At 39.1% G+C, this 21,340-nt stretch overlaps 1 protein-coding gene across 1 annotated transcript in view; it reads left to right on the forward strand.

Annotated features, from left to right (window-relative positions):
* The window catches only part of mal (molybdenum cofactor sulfurase), a 133,377-nt gene that overhangs the window by 63,603 nt on the left and 48,434 nt on the right, over positions 1 to 21,340 (forward strand). The window contains exons 7-8 of the mRNA XM_089101088.1: positions 12,006 to 12,122; positions 14,294 to 14,429. Of these exons, the coding sequence (XP_088957214.1) occupies positions 12,006 to 12,122; positions 14,294 to 14,429 (253 nt within the window). The remainder of the gene's footprint in view (positions 1 to 12,005; positions 12,123 to 14,293; positions 14,430 to 21,340) is intronic.

Below are 21,340 nucleotides of genomic sequence, written 5' to 3' on the forward strand. Positions count from 1 at the left end.
GTGAAAAATGAAAACATGTATTAACAAAAGAAAAATGAAAAATTGATTTGCCATGCTAAGTTGAAACAAGGCTAAAAGAATCAAAAGTGTTTCAGGGATACGAGTATTACGGAGTGCATAGAAAACAATCTAAAAATGGAAGAATATATGGCAGTGTAGCAATATTAGTTTCCAAGAATTTTCGTGCGACTACAAAGATGTATAGGTTGAAAAGTAAATCTTGTAACTTGGTTTGGCTTAGAGTTTGTTTTGCATGCGTTCCGGTCATTTTTTGTTCTGTTTATATTCCCCCAGAAACAAGCTCTGTTTCAGAAGAGGATACATGGTCAATTTAATTTTTCGAGGAAGCTTCCGAATCATAGTTTTCGTTTTCTGGGGGAATTTAATGCTTATACAGGGGCATGTGTAGAAATTTTACCGGTTTTGGGTTCTGTCCATGATGATATATCCACTGCTAATTTAGAAGATATTGTTACAACTCCCCCACAGTGGACAAGTAGGGACCACGCCCGACACAGAAATAACTGGGGTAAAAATTTATTAGAATTTTGTGGGTATGAAAATTTAATGATATTAAATGGTAGATTTGGAAATAATAAGAATCTGGGGGATTTTACGTGTTTGTCGGGGCATTCTCCAGGCATAATTGGTTACATTTTAACTAGTCTGTCTTTGAGTGAAAGGGTGGTAGATTTTAGTGTATTAATGGTCGTAGGGTCCGATCACTTTCCTACTAATGTAACTTTACAGGTCGTGGAAACAGCATCAACAACTCAGCAGCATAGAAGTAAGAGAAGACGTGGACTTCATAAAAGACTAAGAGTGGAGGAAGGTGATAAGAATCATTTTGAACAATTAGTGACGGAATTAAGTAATCAGGATTTACTGGATAGAAGTCTAGAATTAGCCCAAGAAGGGAATGTTGATTCAGCGCTTGAAATTTTGGGTAGGGTAGTTCACGGCGCGGAAGAGAAAATATGCAAAAATAGAGAGAACCAGGCTATTAGGATATTAAATGATGAAGAATGTAGGATTAAAAGGGAGGAACATTGGGAGTCAGGAACATTGGGAGATTGAAAAAGCTGAAAGGCTAAGGTTAGTCTTTAGAAAAAATGAATCAAAAGAGTTTTGGGGGCTTGTTAAAGAATCAACTGGGAATACAAACGAAGAAAAAGGTACAATCGAGGCAACAAGATGGCCGGACTACTTAGAAAATAAAGAGTTAGAAGAAATCAGGAGCTACACATCAAATGGAGATCTAATGATCGGGAACATGTTTGAGGAAGAATTTATAGAGAGACCGATGAAGGAAGAAGACTACGAATTGTTAAAATCTGTCATTGAGGATGAAATAGTTAAGACCATGAAAAAATGAAGGGTAACTCAGCTCCTGGTTTAACGGAATCCCAATGCAAGTATGGAAATGGCCAAAAGTATGGGTCATCCAAATCATCGCTATAACATTTTCGTCAATTATCAACAACCCCCAATGGTCAGAGCAATGGAATACATCTGTCACCATACCGTCATATAAAAAAGAGGATAACACAGATCTCAGGAATTACCGTATGATCAGCTTGGGCAATGGTGTAAGCAAGCTTATCGCAAAAGTGTTAGGGAATAGATTAGATAAGTGGCTAGAAAAATCACAGAAAGTTATTGAAATACAAGCAGGATTTCGCAAAAATTATAGTACTATAGATCAAATTTTTATTTTAACCAGTCTAATTAGGAAATATACCAGAAAAAAAAGAGAATAAGTGAATTGTGGCCTTTTTGGACTTAAAAGGTGCTTTCGATAGTGTAATTAGAGGAATTCTTATGCATTGTTTGATTAATTTTGGATTACCGCGTCAGTTTGTGCTAATTTTAATGCAAATGTAATTGACGGTAAAGTTTGTAGTGTGGGTTGGTAAGGAAACATCGAGGGAAATATTTAGTAGGTTAGGAGTAAAATAAGGTTGTACTTTGTCGCGGAAGTTATTTTTGTTGTATGTTAATGACATTGAAAGCCATTAAAGGAAAAGGAATTGCAATTATTTGAAAAAAAAACTATCTGCACTTTTGTACGCCGATGATATAGCGTTATTGGCACATAATAGAGAGAATCTGCACCATGTATTAGAGAGCGTAGAAATGTATTTTGAGGCAAAGAGACTGGTTCTGGAGACTAGATCTGGAGATCTAGAGAAGTCAGCAGTAATGGTTTTTGCAAGGGGTGCGAAGACATCAGAAGAAAATTTTAGTCACAGGAGGGGAGTCATAAAAGCAGTGAAGTAGTATGGTGACCTAGGCGGTAAACTTTTTCAAATTGTCAATGGATAAGGAATGTAGCTCTAGTTTGAAGTAAAGTTAAAAGTTTCGCTGTCATATTTTTTAAGAGTTGTATTAAGGATACTGTGGTAAAAGGTATCAAGCTACAAAAGCGCATTTTTGCGAGTAGAATAGAACCTGCTATACATTATGGGATAGAGATATGGGGAAACGAAAGGGGGGGGGGGAAATGAGAGAGAAAATTTATTTTTATTAAAGACCAATATTCACAAAAAAATCATATCAAACAGACCTACCACGTGAAAATCTATACAGATTTGTTTGTGGCAGGACTCACTATTTTACTCGCTTACTACATATATATTGAAAAAAAATGCAATCATATAAATAAATAAGAAATAAACCTCATGGGAACCGCGAACCAATACTTAGCCTACACAAGATAGAAGACAGAATACAGCCCCCCCCCCATCACCCATCCTTACTCATCAAGAAATTTTTTGTCTTATTTTTAAAAGAGGACACACTCTCAGCCATCCTAGTGCTTTCCGGAAGACTGTTCCATACCGAAACACCCACATGCCTAAATACAAAACTAGACCTAGCACTGTGTCGTCTCTCATGTACTAGGTCCGCAGAATTCCTTGTATCATAAGAATGGTACGCAGAATTCGATGATAAAAATCGCGAAAATAATTAGGTGTTAATTTATTTAAACACTGATACACGAAAATACCGGTCTGATAATCCCTCAACTGCCGAACATTTAAAATATTAAATTGGCGATAACAATCCCATTTGGCGATAAAAAATGGAGAGGATACAGCTACATTATTTTAAAAGATTAATAGTATTACAGTCAATCTAGCGTCAAATAGGACTCGACCGCAAACAAATTGCAACAGAAATGATTTTTACACCATCTTGTAGAGAAAAAAAAAACTGTACAACATATCAAAAGTTGAGAAACCCAGCGGGGTGAAAAATAAGTGTTTTTTAGCGTTTTCCGTTTGTTTTTTGTTGTTTTTAGGGGAAATGTTCCGTTATCCTAGAGCTTAGCATTTACTTCATGGGAGACATGTTTCTGAACTAGTTTTGTGTGCTGAATTCGAATATCACATCAGATTCAAGTTATGCCGCACCGTTAGTGTTTCACATTCATCACCAAACAAGAAATTCGTATTTCGTGGCCATATTTCCCTTTTTTCGTCCTTTGGGGCGAATGAAGTCAGGAATAACATCGCCCTATCGACTGAACACTATGTTTTTGGAAAGTTCCGTACATTCTAAGATTGTCGTCGTTAAGGTTTAACAGCATATACGGCCATCTAGCGGAAACTTTCGTAGCGTATTTTGCTCAGGTCGTTGTTGGAACCCTTGTTCCCAGTTTTGTCAGATAAATTTCCCTCCCAGATTCATTTCTTTGGGCCCCTTCATTATTTTCCTTCTTTAAGTAATAAATGTTAATTTTCCTATTATTTTTTTACGCCATTTTGGGTCCTCTTAACTGCGTACGCGTTTAATTCCCCGTGGAAAATTCCCCGAACAAGTCCGTCAGCGGCAGACATAAGAGACGCATACAAAATCCGTGTGCTTCATGTCAGATGTGACGACAGTGTTCTTTCAAAAATCAGATACGTTCGTATTCCTGACTTCACTGCACTGGATCCCAGTGCTAGTCTCGATACTCTCTGGCTTTCGTCGTGGTATCTGAAGACTCCAAGGCCAGGATGGAATGGGACACATCAGACTGTCATGGTTGGAAACCATCCGGGGAAAGCGTCTGTAATATTTCTCCCGATGATTGATCTGTCTGCCAGTGATGACACCTGTGTGTACTCTACCTTGATGTTCATCGCAGACCAAGCTAAACGCCATGGATTCGCCCCAGTCAGGACCTTCGATCAGCCATTGTGGTGGAAAGCTATGAAAATGGTTGAGGCTTCTGAACCAGGAAGTGAGCTCTCAGCAGTAGTTCTGAAACTCGGTGGGTTTCACACAACCATGAGCTTTATTGGATGCATAGGATACACAATGGAAGGATCCGGTCTCCGCAAAGTCCTGGAACTTGCATATGCCCCAAACACTGTTCTCCATCTCCTAAGTGGAAAGGCTATTTTACGAGCTGTTCGAGGTCTCTTGCTAGTTGATAGTGCTCTACATGCCGTGCTGCTCTCCGAGTTATTTGACGATGATCCCTGTTCAGAACCTGAAACAAAGTTGGGCACCAAAGAAGTTGCAGACCTTAAAACACTATACAGCAAGCTAATGAATGGAGAGGCAACAATGACGGTGGTTGAAGAAAATCCTGCACTCAAGCGGATCAAAGGTTTCGTCGACCAGAAGATACTTGATCTGTCTCAGCACAGAACTCCAAAGCTGTGGTTTCAGCTTATGAATATGGTTGGGATACTTCGTTCTTTCATCAAAACTGAGCGGATGGGGCTTTGGGACTTACACCTAAAGTCTGTGTCTGAAATGCTATCTTTTCTTGCGGCCTGTGGTCACAACAACTATGCCAAATCGTGCCGAATATACCTTCAGAAGATGGTGAAGCTTGAAGAAACCCATCCTACTGTTCATAGTTCATTCCAACAAGGAATGCACGTCGTCAGACGATCTGATCGCTATAGGGCTGGCTTGTCGACGGATCTAGTTATTGAACAAGAGCTTATGCGCTCGTTGAAAACAGCAGGCGGACTGACTAGGGGTACGGGCATGACCGAAACCCAGAAGTCGCTGTGGGTTTTAGCATGCCCAACCTGCTCTGCTGTTAACCTTCTAATGGAAGATCTGACGCAAATTCTCTATGGGACAAGCGAGCAGCGCAAGGAGAACGCAGGCCCCAGACAAGAACGAGACTTCAAGGATACGCAGGCGATGGTCACGTACTTTGAAAATGGCTCACCATTCTTAGGGGATACCCAGCTTAGAAGCATTGCTACCGGTTTGACTGCATATGAATCTGCAAACGTTGACTGTGCGAAGGCTGTCGGGCTAAAAATCCTTGATGCTATGACTGGAAAAGTGGCGACGAATTTTGTCTTCCGAAGAATGGAACAGGCAGTCCAGATAACAACAACGCAAACAGCTAGAGGAGACTGCAAGCGACTGGATCCATCTTTGCTATTCCAACGCTTCATTGCGTTAGCCAAAAGGACAAGACTTCCTGAATCAGAGTGCTTCCGGTATGAACTTTGTTCGTATCCCGCTGCTCTGTTTGACAGCTCATTTATGCCGAGAGTGCCGAACAAGGCTGAATTCACCAAGGCCATTGCACTTGCATGCAAACTCGAAGAAATTCCGTGTGTGCTGAAAGACGGGACACACTATGTACTTGACGGCAGATCTCTATTGCACCGAGTCCCATGGATGAAAAATGACACGTATGCGAGTATCATACAGAGCTACTCTCTGTATATTTCGCGGAAGTACCCTGGCGCAACTGTTGTTCTCGATGGGTATGATAGTGGACCTTCCATCAAAGATATGGCCCATTCGTATCGTAATCGAACGATTGGTCGCGAGGTTTTCTTCACGAATGACATGCGCTTGAAAGTTAAGAAAGAAGAATTTCTCGGGAACAAGAAAAACAAGTCAAGATTCATTAGTGCGCTTGCAGTTCATCTCCGGCAAAAAGGCTATTTTGTAGTCCAAGCCCCCAGTGATGCAGACGTGCCTATTGTAAAATCTGCTATCGAATCAGCTAAACAGAAGGTAACTGCCGTTATTGGAGAAGATACGGATCTTCTGGTCCTTCTCTGCTACCACTGTGATGTCTCCACTAACAAGGTGTACTTCGCCCCAAAGCCAAAGAAAAATAAAGAGCGAAGATGCTGGGATGTTCATGAAATGAAAAAAAGATTAGGCCAAGAAGTATGTGGTCTGATCCTCTTTGCCCATGCATTCCTTGGGTGTGATTCTACATCACGTGTCCACAACATCGGAAAAGGTCTTACCCTGAAAAAAGTGATAGAAAACGAAAGTTTTCGAGCATCTGCCAAGGTCTTTATGAAGAAGGCAGCAACAAAAATCGAAGTCAAGGAAGCCGGAGAAGACGCACTTCTTATAATATATGGTGGAAAGAAGGGGGAAATCTGAACGAGCTTCGAAAGCAGCTCTTCGAAAGAAAGCTCGTCACAGCAACGGCTTTTGTTCACCCAGAGCAGCTACCTCCCATATCCAACTCTGCAGCATTTCACAGCTATAGAGTTTACTTTCCGGTACACACCTGGAATGACGACCGTAATCTAGAATTGGACCCTCAAGAGTGGGGCTGGAAGGACCGAAATGGCACATTATACCCTGTGATGACGGACCTACCCCAGCACCTCCCCAACTTCTTAAGATTGTTAAGTGTTCCTGCCGTTCAAACTGCACCTCTGCTCGGTGCACTTGTGTCAGAAACGGCATGTCTTGCACTCTCGCGTGCAAAACTTGTCAGGGAGCAGAATGTGATAATTCTCCCAAATCAGAAGATCTCATCGACGATCTAGACGACGAAGTTTCAAACTACACTACCAGTGATTAATGTCGCAAGTCATTTGAAAAGTTGCCTGCCTTTTACCAATGTGATTTTTGTTACCTGTGATTTTAGTCAGTTAATACATTAAGAGATGATTGATTATTTTGAAGAAACCTTTTGGTGATGAATGGGAAACACTGTCGGTTGAACATATCCTTGATCTGATGTGATATTCGAGTTCATCGCATAAAACTACTCAAGAAATGTGGTCAAACGACTATGTTATAATAGAATCGCGAACTTCGTGAATGATGATGAATGTGAAACATTTTTGGTTCACCGTATCTTGAATCTAATGTAATATTCGAGTTCAGCACATAAAACTACATCAGAAATATGTTTCCCATGAAGTAAACTCTAAGCCTTGAGAAAATCGAAAATTTAGGCTTAAAAACGAAAAATAAAACACAAAACGCTAAAAAACACTAATTTTGCACCCCGCTAGGTTTCTCAACTTTTGATATGTTGTACAGTTTTTTTTTCTCTACAAGATGGTGTAAAAATCATTTCTGTTGCAATTTGTTTGCGGTCAAACCTTATATTGACTGTACTATAGGGTTAGATAACAAGTTTAATAGAATTGTTATTAAGGGTGACCTGGGTCTTTTTAGCTTATGGAATAAGCGATTAGTACGCATAGTAAGTTATTGCGGATAAATTATTGCTATGCCAGGTTATCGGTTAACAAAAAATGCTTTCAATGAAATGTTATGGGATAAAAGAAAAGATTCTTGGCCTGTGCAAATTAAGAGTATACTAGACAATTGTGGGCTATAAGGCTGGTGGACTGATGGTATTGGACCTGGGGTGGAAACGGGATTGATTGCAAAAGCTATGGAAAAAGTGCTACAAGATCAAGAGATCCACGTTTGGCAAGAAGACAAGGTTAAGTCAAAATCCTATGGAATATATAGAAAAATTAAAGAAGCCTGGGGAGAAGATTTATATATATATATATATATATATATATATATATATATATATATATATATATATATATAATTTGGCTCCAAAATGATACTTTAAAATGGGTTTTATCAATAAGGAGGATTTTTATGCCACTTGGGGGAAGAAATTAGTATTTAGGAAGAGTTAAGGTACGGAATGGTCCATTCCCTAGTCCGATGTGCGGGGAGTATGAAGATCTAGAGCATTTTATGTGTTATTGTGAAAAACTGAAGGTACTTAGAAGGGAAATTTTTGGGAGGGATGTCATGCATAGAAGTTGCTTAGAAAATAAAATAGGAAGTAACTGCAAAGTGGATATAAAAACTTGGGAAATTTTGGGAGTGTGGGAATGAGACATGGGAAGAGTTTTCTGTCCTAGTGTTATTTTCAAATGTGTTTGAACTTATTATGTTTTATGTGTTTTGTTGTATTTGCAATATCCATGGCCCATGGGGCTTTTGTGAAAAATATATCTGTATTTATATATCTGAACCTATCTCAGTAAAAAAGGGAGTCAGGCAAAGTGGTGTGCTGTCTCCATATGTTCTTAAAACTGTGCTTGCAGACTGTTTGCGAATGCTGTTTCCTACTGACAAGCAATATCCTACGACAAGCAAACTACTCGCTTTCCCTCCTTAAACTTTTAAATAAGTTCAGTTGCCCCCAATCACATTTACAACAAGTATACATTTTTTTGTGCGTCCCATATTAGAGTATGCTTGTCCTGTGTGGCACCCTGGCCTCGCAAATGAAGCAACACAAAAAATTGAGAATGTCCAAAAGAGAGCTCTAAGAATTATTTTTAAAGAGGGCAAGATACCATATTTGCATTTGTTAAATATTTCAAAACTAGAGACCCTCGAGACACGAAGAAATAATTTGTGCCTCCGTTTTGCAAAAAATACCATAGCAAACCCTTGGCCGGCAAGTATTTTCCCCAAACGTGATTCCCCGTCAACATTACGGCCGCCTTGAGCTGTTATTGAGCCCACCCCTGTTTTGTCCCCCATTCGCTGCGTTACTTCGAGATACGAAAGAACTTTTGTCCCCTTTATTACAGAAAAAATGAATAAAATGTCCCAATAGTTTTTTTTCCCCTCTTTTTTGTTTATTAGCTGATGGTGCGGCCCAGGTTCTTGCACTCATTTGCTTGTCCCCCCTTTTTTTCAGTTCCCCCTTTAATCTTTCCATATTTTATTTTTCGTTCTTTTTTAGGAGGGTTTATTTATTTATTTTTGTCCCCTCCCCCCCCCCTTCTGGACCAGTTTTTATTTTTTAACTCTTTTATTGACTTACTGTAGTTGAATTATTGACACTTTCTTAGTGTCCCTTTTAATTTATATGCATTTATATCTCGCTCTTTTTTTCTGTATATTCGCTTATTCCCCTCCCCCCTTCCTTTTTTTTATGACCGTTCTAATTTTTTTTCTGATTCGTATCTGTGTAAGTTTAGTTTGCCCAGTTTTTATATTTTTAACTTTTTAATTGACTTTTTATATTTTTAATTATTAACTGTTAAATGCTTGCTCATTATGATTTTTCTATTTCGTTGTTGTTTTTTGCATTTTGGCCAGTTTTAGTGCAACCATTTATATTGTCGACTCCGAAGTCCGAAGTCGGCCCTTTGTGGGCTTGTGATAGTGATCTTTTTGAAATAAATATCTTATCTATCTACTGTGTTTTTAGAAAATGCTGTTGTTAGCCACATTGCCAATGCTAGTGACGTACTGCTTGTTAGTCATACTAGGTTAGGCCTCACAAAGAATCTAAAAGTTCTTATTAATGCTTTGAGTATGATTGGACTTTATGTAAATACTTCAAAATGCGAGTTTCTGTGTTTTAATATTTCTAAACCAGCTCCTCCTTTACATGTGTGTACAATGCTACTCAACTGTTTCTCAAGGTTGAAATGGCTTGGAATTAGTTTTTTTGATACACTTTCAACTACATGCTCGTCTCTACTTGCTAGTGCTCTACAGTGTATTCACATCTCATATGGTAAAATCTTGCCTAATAGAGGGAGGTACATACACCGAGGCTTATGTAAACTCTATCATATTTTTCGTTCTCCTACAATTCTTTTTATTTCCGATTTTCAGCCTCTAATGAGGAATAAAGACCGTCTTCAGCAAAAGAGAGGCTATTTTAAATACTGTAAATTCTTGCTATGTTTGCTATGGGGGTATAGAAATCACAACATTGTTTCTCATTATGGACTTATCGACTATCTAGGGCTGCTTGACAATATCGTTAAGGATCTGAGGATTAATGTTCGAAAGAAGATATGCGCCAGTGATACTCTCACTTATTTTTTTCCAGATTAGTGATCACGGGCACCCATAAGCTGAATTACAGGGGGGGGGGTCAAACCTCGTCGAATTGGCACTTTTAATGCTATATAATAGAAATCTCAGAACAAAAATATAAAAATAAGGCAACGTTATTCAGCCTGGGGGGGGGGCGCCCTCTGCCCCCCCCCCCTTATGGGCACCCATGTCAGCGATTCAGTGGATACTGCTATGTTATTTATATTGTGTTTTCCTTCCTATTTCCTTGTGGATTATATTATTTTGGTTTTTCGGTTTCTACTCCACATGTATTTTATATCATTGCGGGTTACAAATAAACTTACTTACTTACTTACTTACTTACTAGTATGATATAACTTATTACTGTACCAACAAATTATCTATATTTTAATTAGCTACTATTTCTTCTTCTACTTCTCTACCTTCTTCTTCTTCTACTACTTTCCCTTTTCTAATTTCTGGTCATGATTAATAATTTAAATCACGGGTAGCTTTGTCTACTGGGATGTTACCCCTCTCTTCACTGAATTTGTTGCAGGAACTTACTTCTGCATGTTGTAGTATCAGTATGAACTTTCCCGAACTTGCTCCTATAAAACAGTTAATTATTGGATGGCCTAAATTTTTTCTGTTTTTGTTGGTTTTATTGTCTTTCTAAGAAATATCATTAATAAGCTACAAAGAATCACCCATGAAACTTAAAACATTAAAATCCCTAATCTTTCACTTTACTAGAACTTCGACACTTTGATTCTTAAAACAGTAAAAAGTGGGCTAAGTTGATTATGCTTCTTAGCTGTCAGCATACAAATATTTAAATTTATCATAAATAGTACAAATCTATCAGATATGTAAAAAACGGTAGATTTCTTATTCTTGACTCAAGTTAATAGATTGCTCTCCATTAACTTTTATTAATTATACGGAGTCAATACTAATGACTTCAAACATACCAAGTATGAAAATATGCAAAATTGCTATTTTAAATTAATCGAAAAATATTTTTAGTATTTCCCCTTTTTCTAATGACAAATGAATTATCAATTATCCTTAGCTGAATTATTTGCTCGTGAAGTAATGTATATAGAGATATAAATCTATGCCTATATATTTCTGGTAATAATATGTTACGCATATTTCATACTCCCCCCCCCCCCCACTTGGTTACACCTAGAGCGGAAATTTTCAGATTGAGGGTGTAAGCCACTAGGGGGATCTTATTAAAAAGGATTTCTTCACAAATACCTAATATGATATATACATACATAAGCAGTAATAGAATTACAGTAACAATTTCATGACTGTACTATAGGGGGTGGGGGCACTAGATTATGTTGTAAGATTATGTTTTTTTTGTGGATACCTTAATAGGGTATATTGGGTTTTTTGAAAATATTGTTATAGGAAGACACTAGCATTGACTACCAAAATATAAGTAGGGAGAGACAGCTTGGAAGGACTCGATATAATTATAATTTTTCTAAGAATTGACAGCGCAGGAACAGGAGCGTAATTGGCTATGGGGTAGGGGGCAACTGCCCCTCCCAGACCTTGATTTGTCCCCCAGTCCCCCCCCCTCCCAGCAGAAATTCAATTTCTTCAAAATTCTTGTTAAAACCAAGATAAGCATGCATAATTCAAGCATCCACAGAAGCGGGTTAGTTTTTTTTTTAGCATATTCTGACCTTTGTGGTACTAGATGGCTCACTTTTCAGTTTTCGCTGTCATTTTTCCTTATATTAAAAAAATTTGCTCCAACCTTGCCCCCCCCCCCGGATTCTGATGAAAGTACGCTACTGCGCAGGAATATCTGTGGTAGACTTCATGGATGGAAATCTGCTACAGTCAGTAGTTACTCATGATAGTATATAGTATTTTGTTGAGTTTGTTACATATGGACATGAATGATGTTATGCGTTGCTTGTTCAGTTGCTTTATGTATATTTCAGGTAGACAATGTTGTTACAGCGAACAATTTTTGTGTTAGGACTGGATGCTTTTGTAATCCAGGAGCTTGTCAGACGTTTTTGAAGTTAACAAAGCAAGATCTTCTGGATCACTTCAAGGTAAGCTCTGATAGACAAAATTGTCTGAGAGAGAGAGAGAGAGAGAGAGAGAGAGAGAGAGAGAGAGAGAGAGAGAGAGAGAGAGAGAGAGAGAGAGAGAGAGAGAGAGAGAGAGAGAGAGAGAGAGAGAGAGAGAGAGAGAGAGAGAGAGAGAGAGAGAGAGAGGGCGAGAGAGAGAGAGAGGGAGGGAGAAAGAGAGAGAGATTGAAAGAAAGATAGATAGATAGAAAAGAAAGAAAACAGGAGAGAGAGGGAGAAAAATAAAGACAGAAAGAGAGAGAGAGAGAGGGAGAGAGAGAAAGAAAGAAAGAAAAATAGAGATTTTGCAAGATCATTTATATTTCTTTACTGCATAAAGATAGATAAAAATCCAAAAATCTAGAATTATAGATAGCCTCCAAATAATTGGCTCTAGCAAGTGATACAAAAAGAACAGGTGAGGTCTGATAGACATAATTGTTGTTTTTGTCTTTATATATGTACTAGCATGACAGATTCTCTGCCTTGTACTCATTTGCTCACTACGGCTGGTATTTTGGGTCTTTGGCCCCCTCAAAAGGCCTTTGGTGCCCTCAGATGGCACTCGAGAATTTGGCCTCCTGAGATTTTTCTTACATCTGTCCGCTAACTATTGGTAGTACCTTAGGCCTTCGGCTGTCACTCAAGTCCACTCAGAGTGTAGTTTTCTGAAAAAGAAATCCGTGAAGTTTTACTTGGTTTTTGGATCTTCACGGAAAATGCCTAAAATTTTATCAAAAACAAGAAAGCTTCATAAATAATACACATTTTTATAGTTTGCGAATATAGTGTCTTAGATGTATACTGCTGTAATTTAAAATTTATTGCTTTCTTAAAGTTATATTTTATTTCAGTTGTATACAATATTTCCTCTATGTATATAAGGAAGACACAATGAAGCAAGTATCATTGCAAGGGCTAAAAACCAAAGCTACCATGCTTAGTGAACAGAGAAGGTAATTAATGCCCGTAAAAACTCTGTGAGGTCTTGTTTATAAAGAGCCCAAGCCCCAAGTGGCACCAAATACAGGTGAGGAGTATTTGCAAATGTCCAAGGGCTAATCTCTTCCAGAGTGGAACTAGAGATATTTAAGGACCGTTGGCCATAATCGGCGACTGTAGCGAACAAAGGGAGCGGAGGAAGGCAAATAAAGCCCACATGAAGTGGTATTGCTACTAGCTGAGAGCTCATCGAAAAAATTATTTGTGTTTCTTTGCATATCAATCTTCGTTTCCAATTATATATGGAATATTGTATTGGGTATCTCTATATATAAAGCAAGTCATAATGAACAGAAGGCATTCATGAGTTGCTAACTATGGCTGCTAACAGGGATAAATAACAATTTGGAATGGGCCACTTGCAAGGGCAGAGGGTCCAAACTGCAAAAAGGAACAAGAGAAGGGAGGCTGCAAAAAGAGAGTGAAGTAGGCTTTTTTATAGAAAAAAGGCTTTTAGTTATATTGAAGCTCTTTTGTAAATTAAATTTAAAAAAACATGTTTTTTCACCTCAAAGTAAGGAGCAACATTAAAACTTAAAACGAACAGAAATTATTATGTATACGAGAGGGATTAATCCTCCTCAAAACCTCGCTCTTTACGCTAAATTTTTTTAGAACTTTAAAAAAAGCTCTTATTGTTCTAATTAAACAAACATAGTGTTTCATGAGTCGTTCTTAAAGTATTATTTTGGGAGGACGAATTATCTGCTGGGAGAATTTTCAATGGAGAGGATGGTTTTTCCTGGGGGTAAAATTTTCAGAAGAAATTTTATACTTGGTGAAATTTTGAAAAAATATTGAAAAGTATTACTCAGAATTGGGACAGAATTCAGACTTTAGTGTAAAGAGAAAGATTTAGATATTCAAATCTATGGAACTTATCATAGGCAGCGCTATTGCGCTGCCTAAGAAAAGAGTGATGTGGGCACAAAGTATTATTTTGGGAGGACGAATTATCTGCTGGGAGAATTTTCAATGGAGAAGATGGTTTCCAGGGGGTAAAATTTTCAGAAGAAATTTTACACTTGGTGAAATTTTGAAAAAATATAGAAAAATATTACTCAGAATTGGGACAGAATTCAGACTTTAGCGAAAAAAGCGAGGTGTTTAATTGAATACTTGGTTAAATAATTTTATATGACGCCTTTTAGGCTGGCCATGTGTGTGGAGATAACAATGACTTAGTTGAAGGAAAGCCAACAGGAGCCATAAGACTTTCATTTGGGCCAAATAATACTTATGAAGAAGTGGAAAAGCTCTTAAAGCTTTTGACTTGCACGTTTAAAGGTTATTTTTTTATTTTCCTAAATATTGAAAATATTGCTCTTTTTCTTTTTTCATATGGTCAAAAATATCTATGCTTTATTAAGCTCATAAATGCTACTAAAATTAATTTATGCAAGAAGAATTTGACAGAAAGTTCTACTTTTCAAAGACATTTTATATAATTCAAATTGTTTCTTATAGGCTACTCTGAAGCTGTTTAATCTTGTGTCTTTTCAGTCAACCCTCTAGGGCTAAACGAAAAAGAGGTCGTCCGCGGTTGGGGTTGGAGGATGTCATAAAGAAAGATTTAAAGGAAATGGGAACTTCCTGGGAGGGTGAAAAGAGGGAGGCTTTGAATAGATTGGGAGGGATGAGAAGCGTGCGTATCTGTGTTGGTCTCAGGCGGCTTGATGCTGCGGTTAGTTGTTAGTAGTAGTAGTAGTAATTAATACAGTAGATGAAGCTGCATTTGGATGCTCTTGGAACTGGTGGTCAAACAGGCACGAGGCAAATCCTTCCGACTCGAAGAATGAGAATCCTTTGGCTGGGCCTCGTCAACAGTTTCTGGCGCCCGCATCAAAATATTGCTAGTCGCAATACCTGCTATCTTCAAAGGGTTCAAACCCGGTAATTCCCCTCCATGGATCCGGCCTTGCCCACAGCATCGTTTGGGAAGTTGGTGAAACCCCTCTTTTCAAATGTTGCGATTAAAACCCACGGATCTTTGACTCCGTGACCTTGACTCTGTGTTAATGCAATAAGAACAGCTATTGTATAAAACCAGAAGACATTGTGTACATATTTTTTGGCCTCAATTAGGTGCACCGGGTCTGTGTTCCATATATTTCAGCCACTGAACTATAGAATATTTGTTACACAAGAAAAAATATTCACAGTTCTTGGTAACGAACTTTAAGTGAGGGTTAACTCGGGCTAATAGTAACCGAAACTGTAAAAAAAACAATTTTATAATAATTAATCCATCAAAAAATTAAGTTTTAATGCTGATTACGAATATAAAAATTCAGTAAGTTTGATGTTATCCACCAAAAGCTACGAGACTGGGAAGATTTGTCTGATTTATTTTTTTAAAAGAGAAACCACCCCCGAAATGTCAAATATTCTTAACAAAATCATCCGATTAGAGAATGTATTCTCGAAAATATGCAGGTAATATCAGAAAACCTCACTGTAGAGGTTTCAAGCCTTTCTTTACGAAAATATGTAATTTAGTATTTTTTTTCCCAGAGGAAAGCCATGGATGTGCTCCTTGTCTTTTCATTTTTTTGTCCATATCGAAAGTCCTAGAAGATCAGGAGATAGGTTGATTCAAACATAACTTAAGAGTTATGATGCTCTTTTTGCCAAATCAAACAGATTGTGCCATGAGAAATTGGCATATTCTTCAATTTTGTGGCACCAAACTACGATTTTGCCCTACAGAGGGCCAAGTTGTTATTCAGCGAAAATCTTTAGATAGGGGATCAATTTAAAAGTATCAAAAAACTATATATTGATCTTAGCACTTTCAGAGGAAATAATGCTGTACGGTGGCGCATTTATCCCCGGAAAGTCAGCATGCACAATAATTGGTAATATTTACATTTATTTTAATGCTGTATTTAACTATGAAATTATTTCCATAAAATTATGCTTAGTGGTGTATAATTGCGCGTCAACTATTATGTAGGAGGGGCAGTGGGCTATTGTGCAGGCGGGAGGGGGGCCTAAAATAAAACATTTTAATACCTACATTTTCTAATTCTTCGTGAGCCTTAACATAGAAACGGGTTTTGGGGAGGGAGGGCAGGAATTTAGGCCTGAATATTGGTGCTGCGGGATGATATATCCCTTGTTAATGCAGAAAAGTGTTTCTGACATTTATTTTAAAGCTGCATTTAGCTAAATTGGTTTGCTCAATTATATACAGCTATGTCTAAGTGCGCATCAGCTATTATGGTTGGTATTTATTTTCGCGAGAGGGTGGCAGATGCCCCAAAGAGTATATTTTAATGTGCAAAAATCGTAACTCTGATTGAGCCTTCAGATAAATATGGAATGAATTTGAGAAAGGGTGGAAGTAGAATTTGATACCTAATCCATCTTGATTCCCGTGAATTTTTTTGGTCCACGCCCTTATAATTGGTGCTGCAGGGCTAATAATAGTACCTCTCCTATTGCGGCAATCTTTTCTTTGCAGCCTAAAATATCACATTCACATGCCTACCAGCACAGAGGTGGAAGTAGGCAAGGCGGCTTGACGTTCTAGATGATTGTGTTAGTTGCCTAAATAGATAGATAGATAGATAGATAGATAGGTTTATTTTCCATATATCAGTAAAATAATTACATAACAATCTACAAATCCCCACAAAGGCTCCATGGCCTGTAGGAGGGGGATTATGAAAATATCAAATAAACATTAAACATTCAAATGCTTAAGATTTAGACAATATAGACATAAAATTAATATTTAAAAATATAAACATAATCATTTTAAATTTTAACATTTGAAGCATTTGCTTCATAAAAAAAAAAAAAAAAAAAAAAAAAAAAGGACGGTTCACAAAAAAAGATTTATAAAACAACAGTGAATCACAACATCTATAAAAAAAAAAAAAAACTATTGGCAGCAGGAAAAACTAAAGAAAATTAATCACATGAAAACAAATATTTTTTTACTAGTCTTTTGAAGGTGCCAAACGAGTGGCATTCTCGAGCCGAGTCGGGAAGGGTGTTCCATGTCAAATGACACGCAACAAGAGGATTAAAATCGGATCTTATTGTTGGTGTATGGGGAATTTGGATATTTAGAGAACTACGGAGTTGATAATTTGACCCATCAGATACAAAAGAAGACGTAAACCTAAGGGACCTAGGAATATCACCATGTAGCTGAAGAAAAGCGAAAGACGCACAGGAAAGAATATAAAGTTTTTTAATATCAAGTAACGGTTTAGTTGCCGAACGATTTACATCCTGGATAAGATTTATAGCTTTATCACAAATATTCGAAAGCGGTTTGAGAAAAGAAGGGAAATTAGACATCCATATGACTGAACAATAGGAAACATAAGAATGAATTCAGCTATGAAAAAGGATTCTTAGAATTGGTCCTGGAAAGATATGCTTTAGTTTTCTTAGAATACCGAGGTTTCTGCATACCTTCATTTTAATCAAATCAATATGGTGTTTGAAAGATAAATTTTCATCTAGGAGGATACCTAGGAAGCGAACATGGCCATCCTTTGGTCTACTAATAAAGCTTTTGGATATATGAATTTCAGATAATTGAGGGCAAGCCTGGGATATACGAGAAAAAACTAAAAAACTAGTTTTAGAAACATTTAAGGCAAGAAAGTTAGCATCAAACCAAATTAAAACTCTCTCAATGAGGTCCACTAACTTTGTACGAACTTCATCCTCTGTTCTCCCAGAAGTAATAAGGGTGGTATCATTGGCAAAAGTAACAAGAGAATCCGAGGTATGCAAACTATAAATATGGGTAGGGAGACTGTTGGATGACATAGACGACAGCAATAAAGAGGATTTTTAGTTCTAACTGCAAAAATTAGGTCATTTATGTAAATTAAAAACAGTACCGGCCCTAAAATTGACCCTTGAGGAACCCCCTGGTCAACACTTGATGGTGAGCAGTGAGCGATGGTGGTCCCCGGCTAGTTTCTACTGCTGACGGTTGTTGTTGCTATTAGACTGTTGAAGCTTATGTCGCTGTTATAGAAGCTAGACATTCTGAATCACCAAAGTTTTCAATTGCTTCAGCCCCCCCCCCCAAAAAAAAAAGGGATGAGGTAGTTTGAATTGAACTGAGGTTTTTTGATTCAGTGTTTCCTGTTTACATATGCTTGAACAATAAAATGGACGAAGCCCTTTAGTTGTTACTTTCCATCAGCAATCTTTGTTGACAACTCTAGCAATATACGGAAAGACATTTGCTGATCAGTATAACTGATGACACATTTTTTCCCAGATCCTGTGAAAACACCTTTAAATATTCTATTTATAATGAAAATATCTTTTAAGTTCACCTTAGCTATGGAAACTCAGGCTTCACGATATGATTTGCATGCAAGGGCGTATACAAAATATATGTTCGGATTTTTTTCAGAGAAGGGGGTGGGTAGAAAAAGGTAAAGAATACGGCATTGGACTGTACAGCCCCTACCGGTGGTGCTGATCTCTGTTTTTTGGCCCTGCAGCCAGGAAGGGCAATGGGGGGCTGGGGGCTAACCATCCTGTGCTTTTGTACACCCTTCCTGTTTACCTTCCCCAGATTTTTCCAGGTACCCATTTAAAGCTGGGTCGACTCTAGCTGAGCTTATAGAGTCACACCATTGACCCCCGTCCCAAACCAAATAATTGACTTTGACTTACTTGACTTAAGGCTCCTGCCACGTTGAGGGTGGCGTAGAGAGCGTCGCAACTCTGCTCCTCCAGGCTGACCGGTCTACTGCTATTAGTGGGGCCTCTTCGACAGCGATATTAACTATCTCAAGGAATTTGTTGAGGCTCTCCTTCCGCCTTGTCTGAGGTCTGCCCGTCGGGTGAGGCTATCCATTAGCTTTAGTGTCAAAATTGTTGACTATTTGGGCTGCGGTTGTCGTTGGCAAACTTAGGAGGAGTCTAAACTATCTGAGAGTATGTTGCGCTATTTGGAAGGAGAATGGTACATGGAAGGTGAGTACGAGCAACCTTGCGTTGCTTACAAAATCGTTCCATCGAAGTCCCTGAATCCGACGGAGCTGTTTTGTCTGGCAGACGTCTATCATGCTGAGGATTGTTGATTTGAGAGGCCAGGTTTCCGCTGCATAGAGGAGGACCGAGCCTACGGATGCATTATAAATTCGCATATTAGTGCGCCTAGATATATGAGGCATTCTCCAGAGATTGTTGAGTCTTCTGAACATAGACGAGGCTTTTGAAACTCGGCTGCACACCTCTTCCTCTATAGAGCCTTCATTAGACAGCACGGAGCCAAGATAAGTGAAGATCTTTACAACTTCAACTGGAGCTCCGCAAACAGTTATGTTCTCAGGGGGCGAGACTGGGCTTGGGGGCTCAATTGCCATTATCTTCGTCTTAAGCCAGTTTATTTTCAGCCCCAATTTTGCTGCCTCTTCCTGTAGGACTTTCAGAGCGTCAGTCAACTGGTCGATCGAGTCAGCAACGAGACCAAGATCATCTGCGAAGTCAGCGTCCGTCAGAACGCGATCTCCAAACTGCCGACCAAAGGGCAGGCGATTTGTTGTTCGTGTCATGACATGGTCTATCACGCAATTGAACAGTTCCGGGGTGGCAGCACACCCTTGTCGTACACCGGTTTTGATGCCGAATGTCGTGCTCCGTTTGCCGTTGACTTGGACGCAACCCACGGTCTCTTCGTAAAGCTTTTCAAACAACTTGCAGTATTTATCCGGTAGGCCAGCTGATCGAAGTATCAGCCAGAGCGAGTTATGATCCCCCGAGTCAAGCGCAGCCTTGAAGTCTAAAAAGGCAACATATGCTTTCCTCCTGAATTTCTTTGTCTTCTCAATTAACTGGTAGATGCTAAAGATTCATTCGACAGTGGATCTCTCGGACATAAGCCCCGCCTCCTGGACTATTATCTTTCTTCTAAGAATGCTCCTGCATCTATCCAGCAGGGTTATAGCAGAGAGCTTTCCAGGTACTGAAAGTAGCGTTATGCCTCTGTAGTTCGAACCGATGCTCTTGCTCCCCTTTCTCTTCCATAAGGGCAGGATTATACCTGCTCGTCAGTCCTTCGGGATCCATTCTGTGCGCCAAACCACAGAAAAGAGCATATGGAGCCAAAGTAGCATCGCCGGTCCGGTATGCTTCAGGAGGTCAGCAGATATTCCACATACGCCTGCCGCTTTGTTGTTCTTCAAACGTTTTACTGCTGTGTAGATTTCTGATGACGTGAAAGGAGTTTCTGTGTCACTTGTCAGCAGTTCCTGGGTGCTGGTGGCTAGGCTGATGAGTTCCTGGTCAATCTGCGTTACGGCTTCGGCGTTGAGGAGGCCCGAGAAATGGTCTTTCCATCGATTGACCTGGGCAGCTTCGTCACTGAGCGGCTGACCATCCACAGAGACAACACATGGGGGCTATGTCTCCTGTTAGATTACGGAGATGCTTGTAGAGACTGCCAACGTCACCTTTCTTGGCTACACCACCTTGCTCATGTGTCTTTATTTCTACAAACAGCTTTTTGTCTCGCTGTATCAGTTTGTTGTAGACACCATTAATGCTTCTATAGATTGGCATGTCACCGAGTAACGTCAAGCGTAACGTCTGCTCTATGACGTCAAGCGTATCCGACTGAATCCACGCTTTATTAGCACGCCTTTTCCGACCAACATTTGCTGTGGCTGATTCCAGGAAATTCTTTTTGAACGAGAGCCATGCGTTTTCTCAGCGTTCAAATGGCAGGAGTGCGTCGAAGCGGTTCGAGACATCAATGGCATATTTCGACCGTATCTTCTGATCGCAGAGGCGAGAGACATCGATCTTGGCTGGTCTTGGTTCTGAGCGATGGACTTTGAGCCTTAGTCGCATGTTAGTGATGATGAGGCGATGGTCAGTGTTGCCAGTCTCAGCTCCCCTATACGTCCTGCAGTTACCGATCGAAGACCTCCATCTCTGTGACTCGATGATGTAGTCGATCATTTTTTTGGTATGGCCGTCATTGCTGTACCATGTATATTTGTGAATGTACTTCCTTGCAAACATGGTATTCGTAATCACAAAGTTGTGCATGCTGCAGAGTTGAAGAAGCCTTAGACCATTGTCATTTAGGGAATCCAGAGTAACTGGTCCAATGACTTGTCGCCATAAGTCGTGGTTGTCGCTCACAATTGCATTAAGGTCACCCAGGAGAATGACAATATCGTGCCGGGATATCTTAGACAATT

The sequence above is a fragment of the Artemia sp. Qi Xiang Cuo genome, chromosome 15 (assembly GCF_049724085.1).
Source record: "Artemia sp. Qi Xiang Cuo chromosome 15, ASM4972408v1, whole genome shotgun sequence".
In the NCBI taxonomy this organism is placed as follows: domain Eukaryota; kingdom Metazoa; phylum Arthropoda; class Branchiopoda; order Anostraca; family Artemiidae; genus Artemia; species Artemia sp. Qi Xiang Cuo.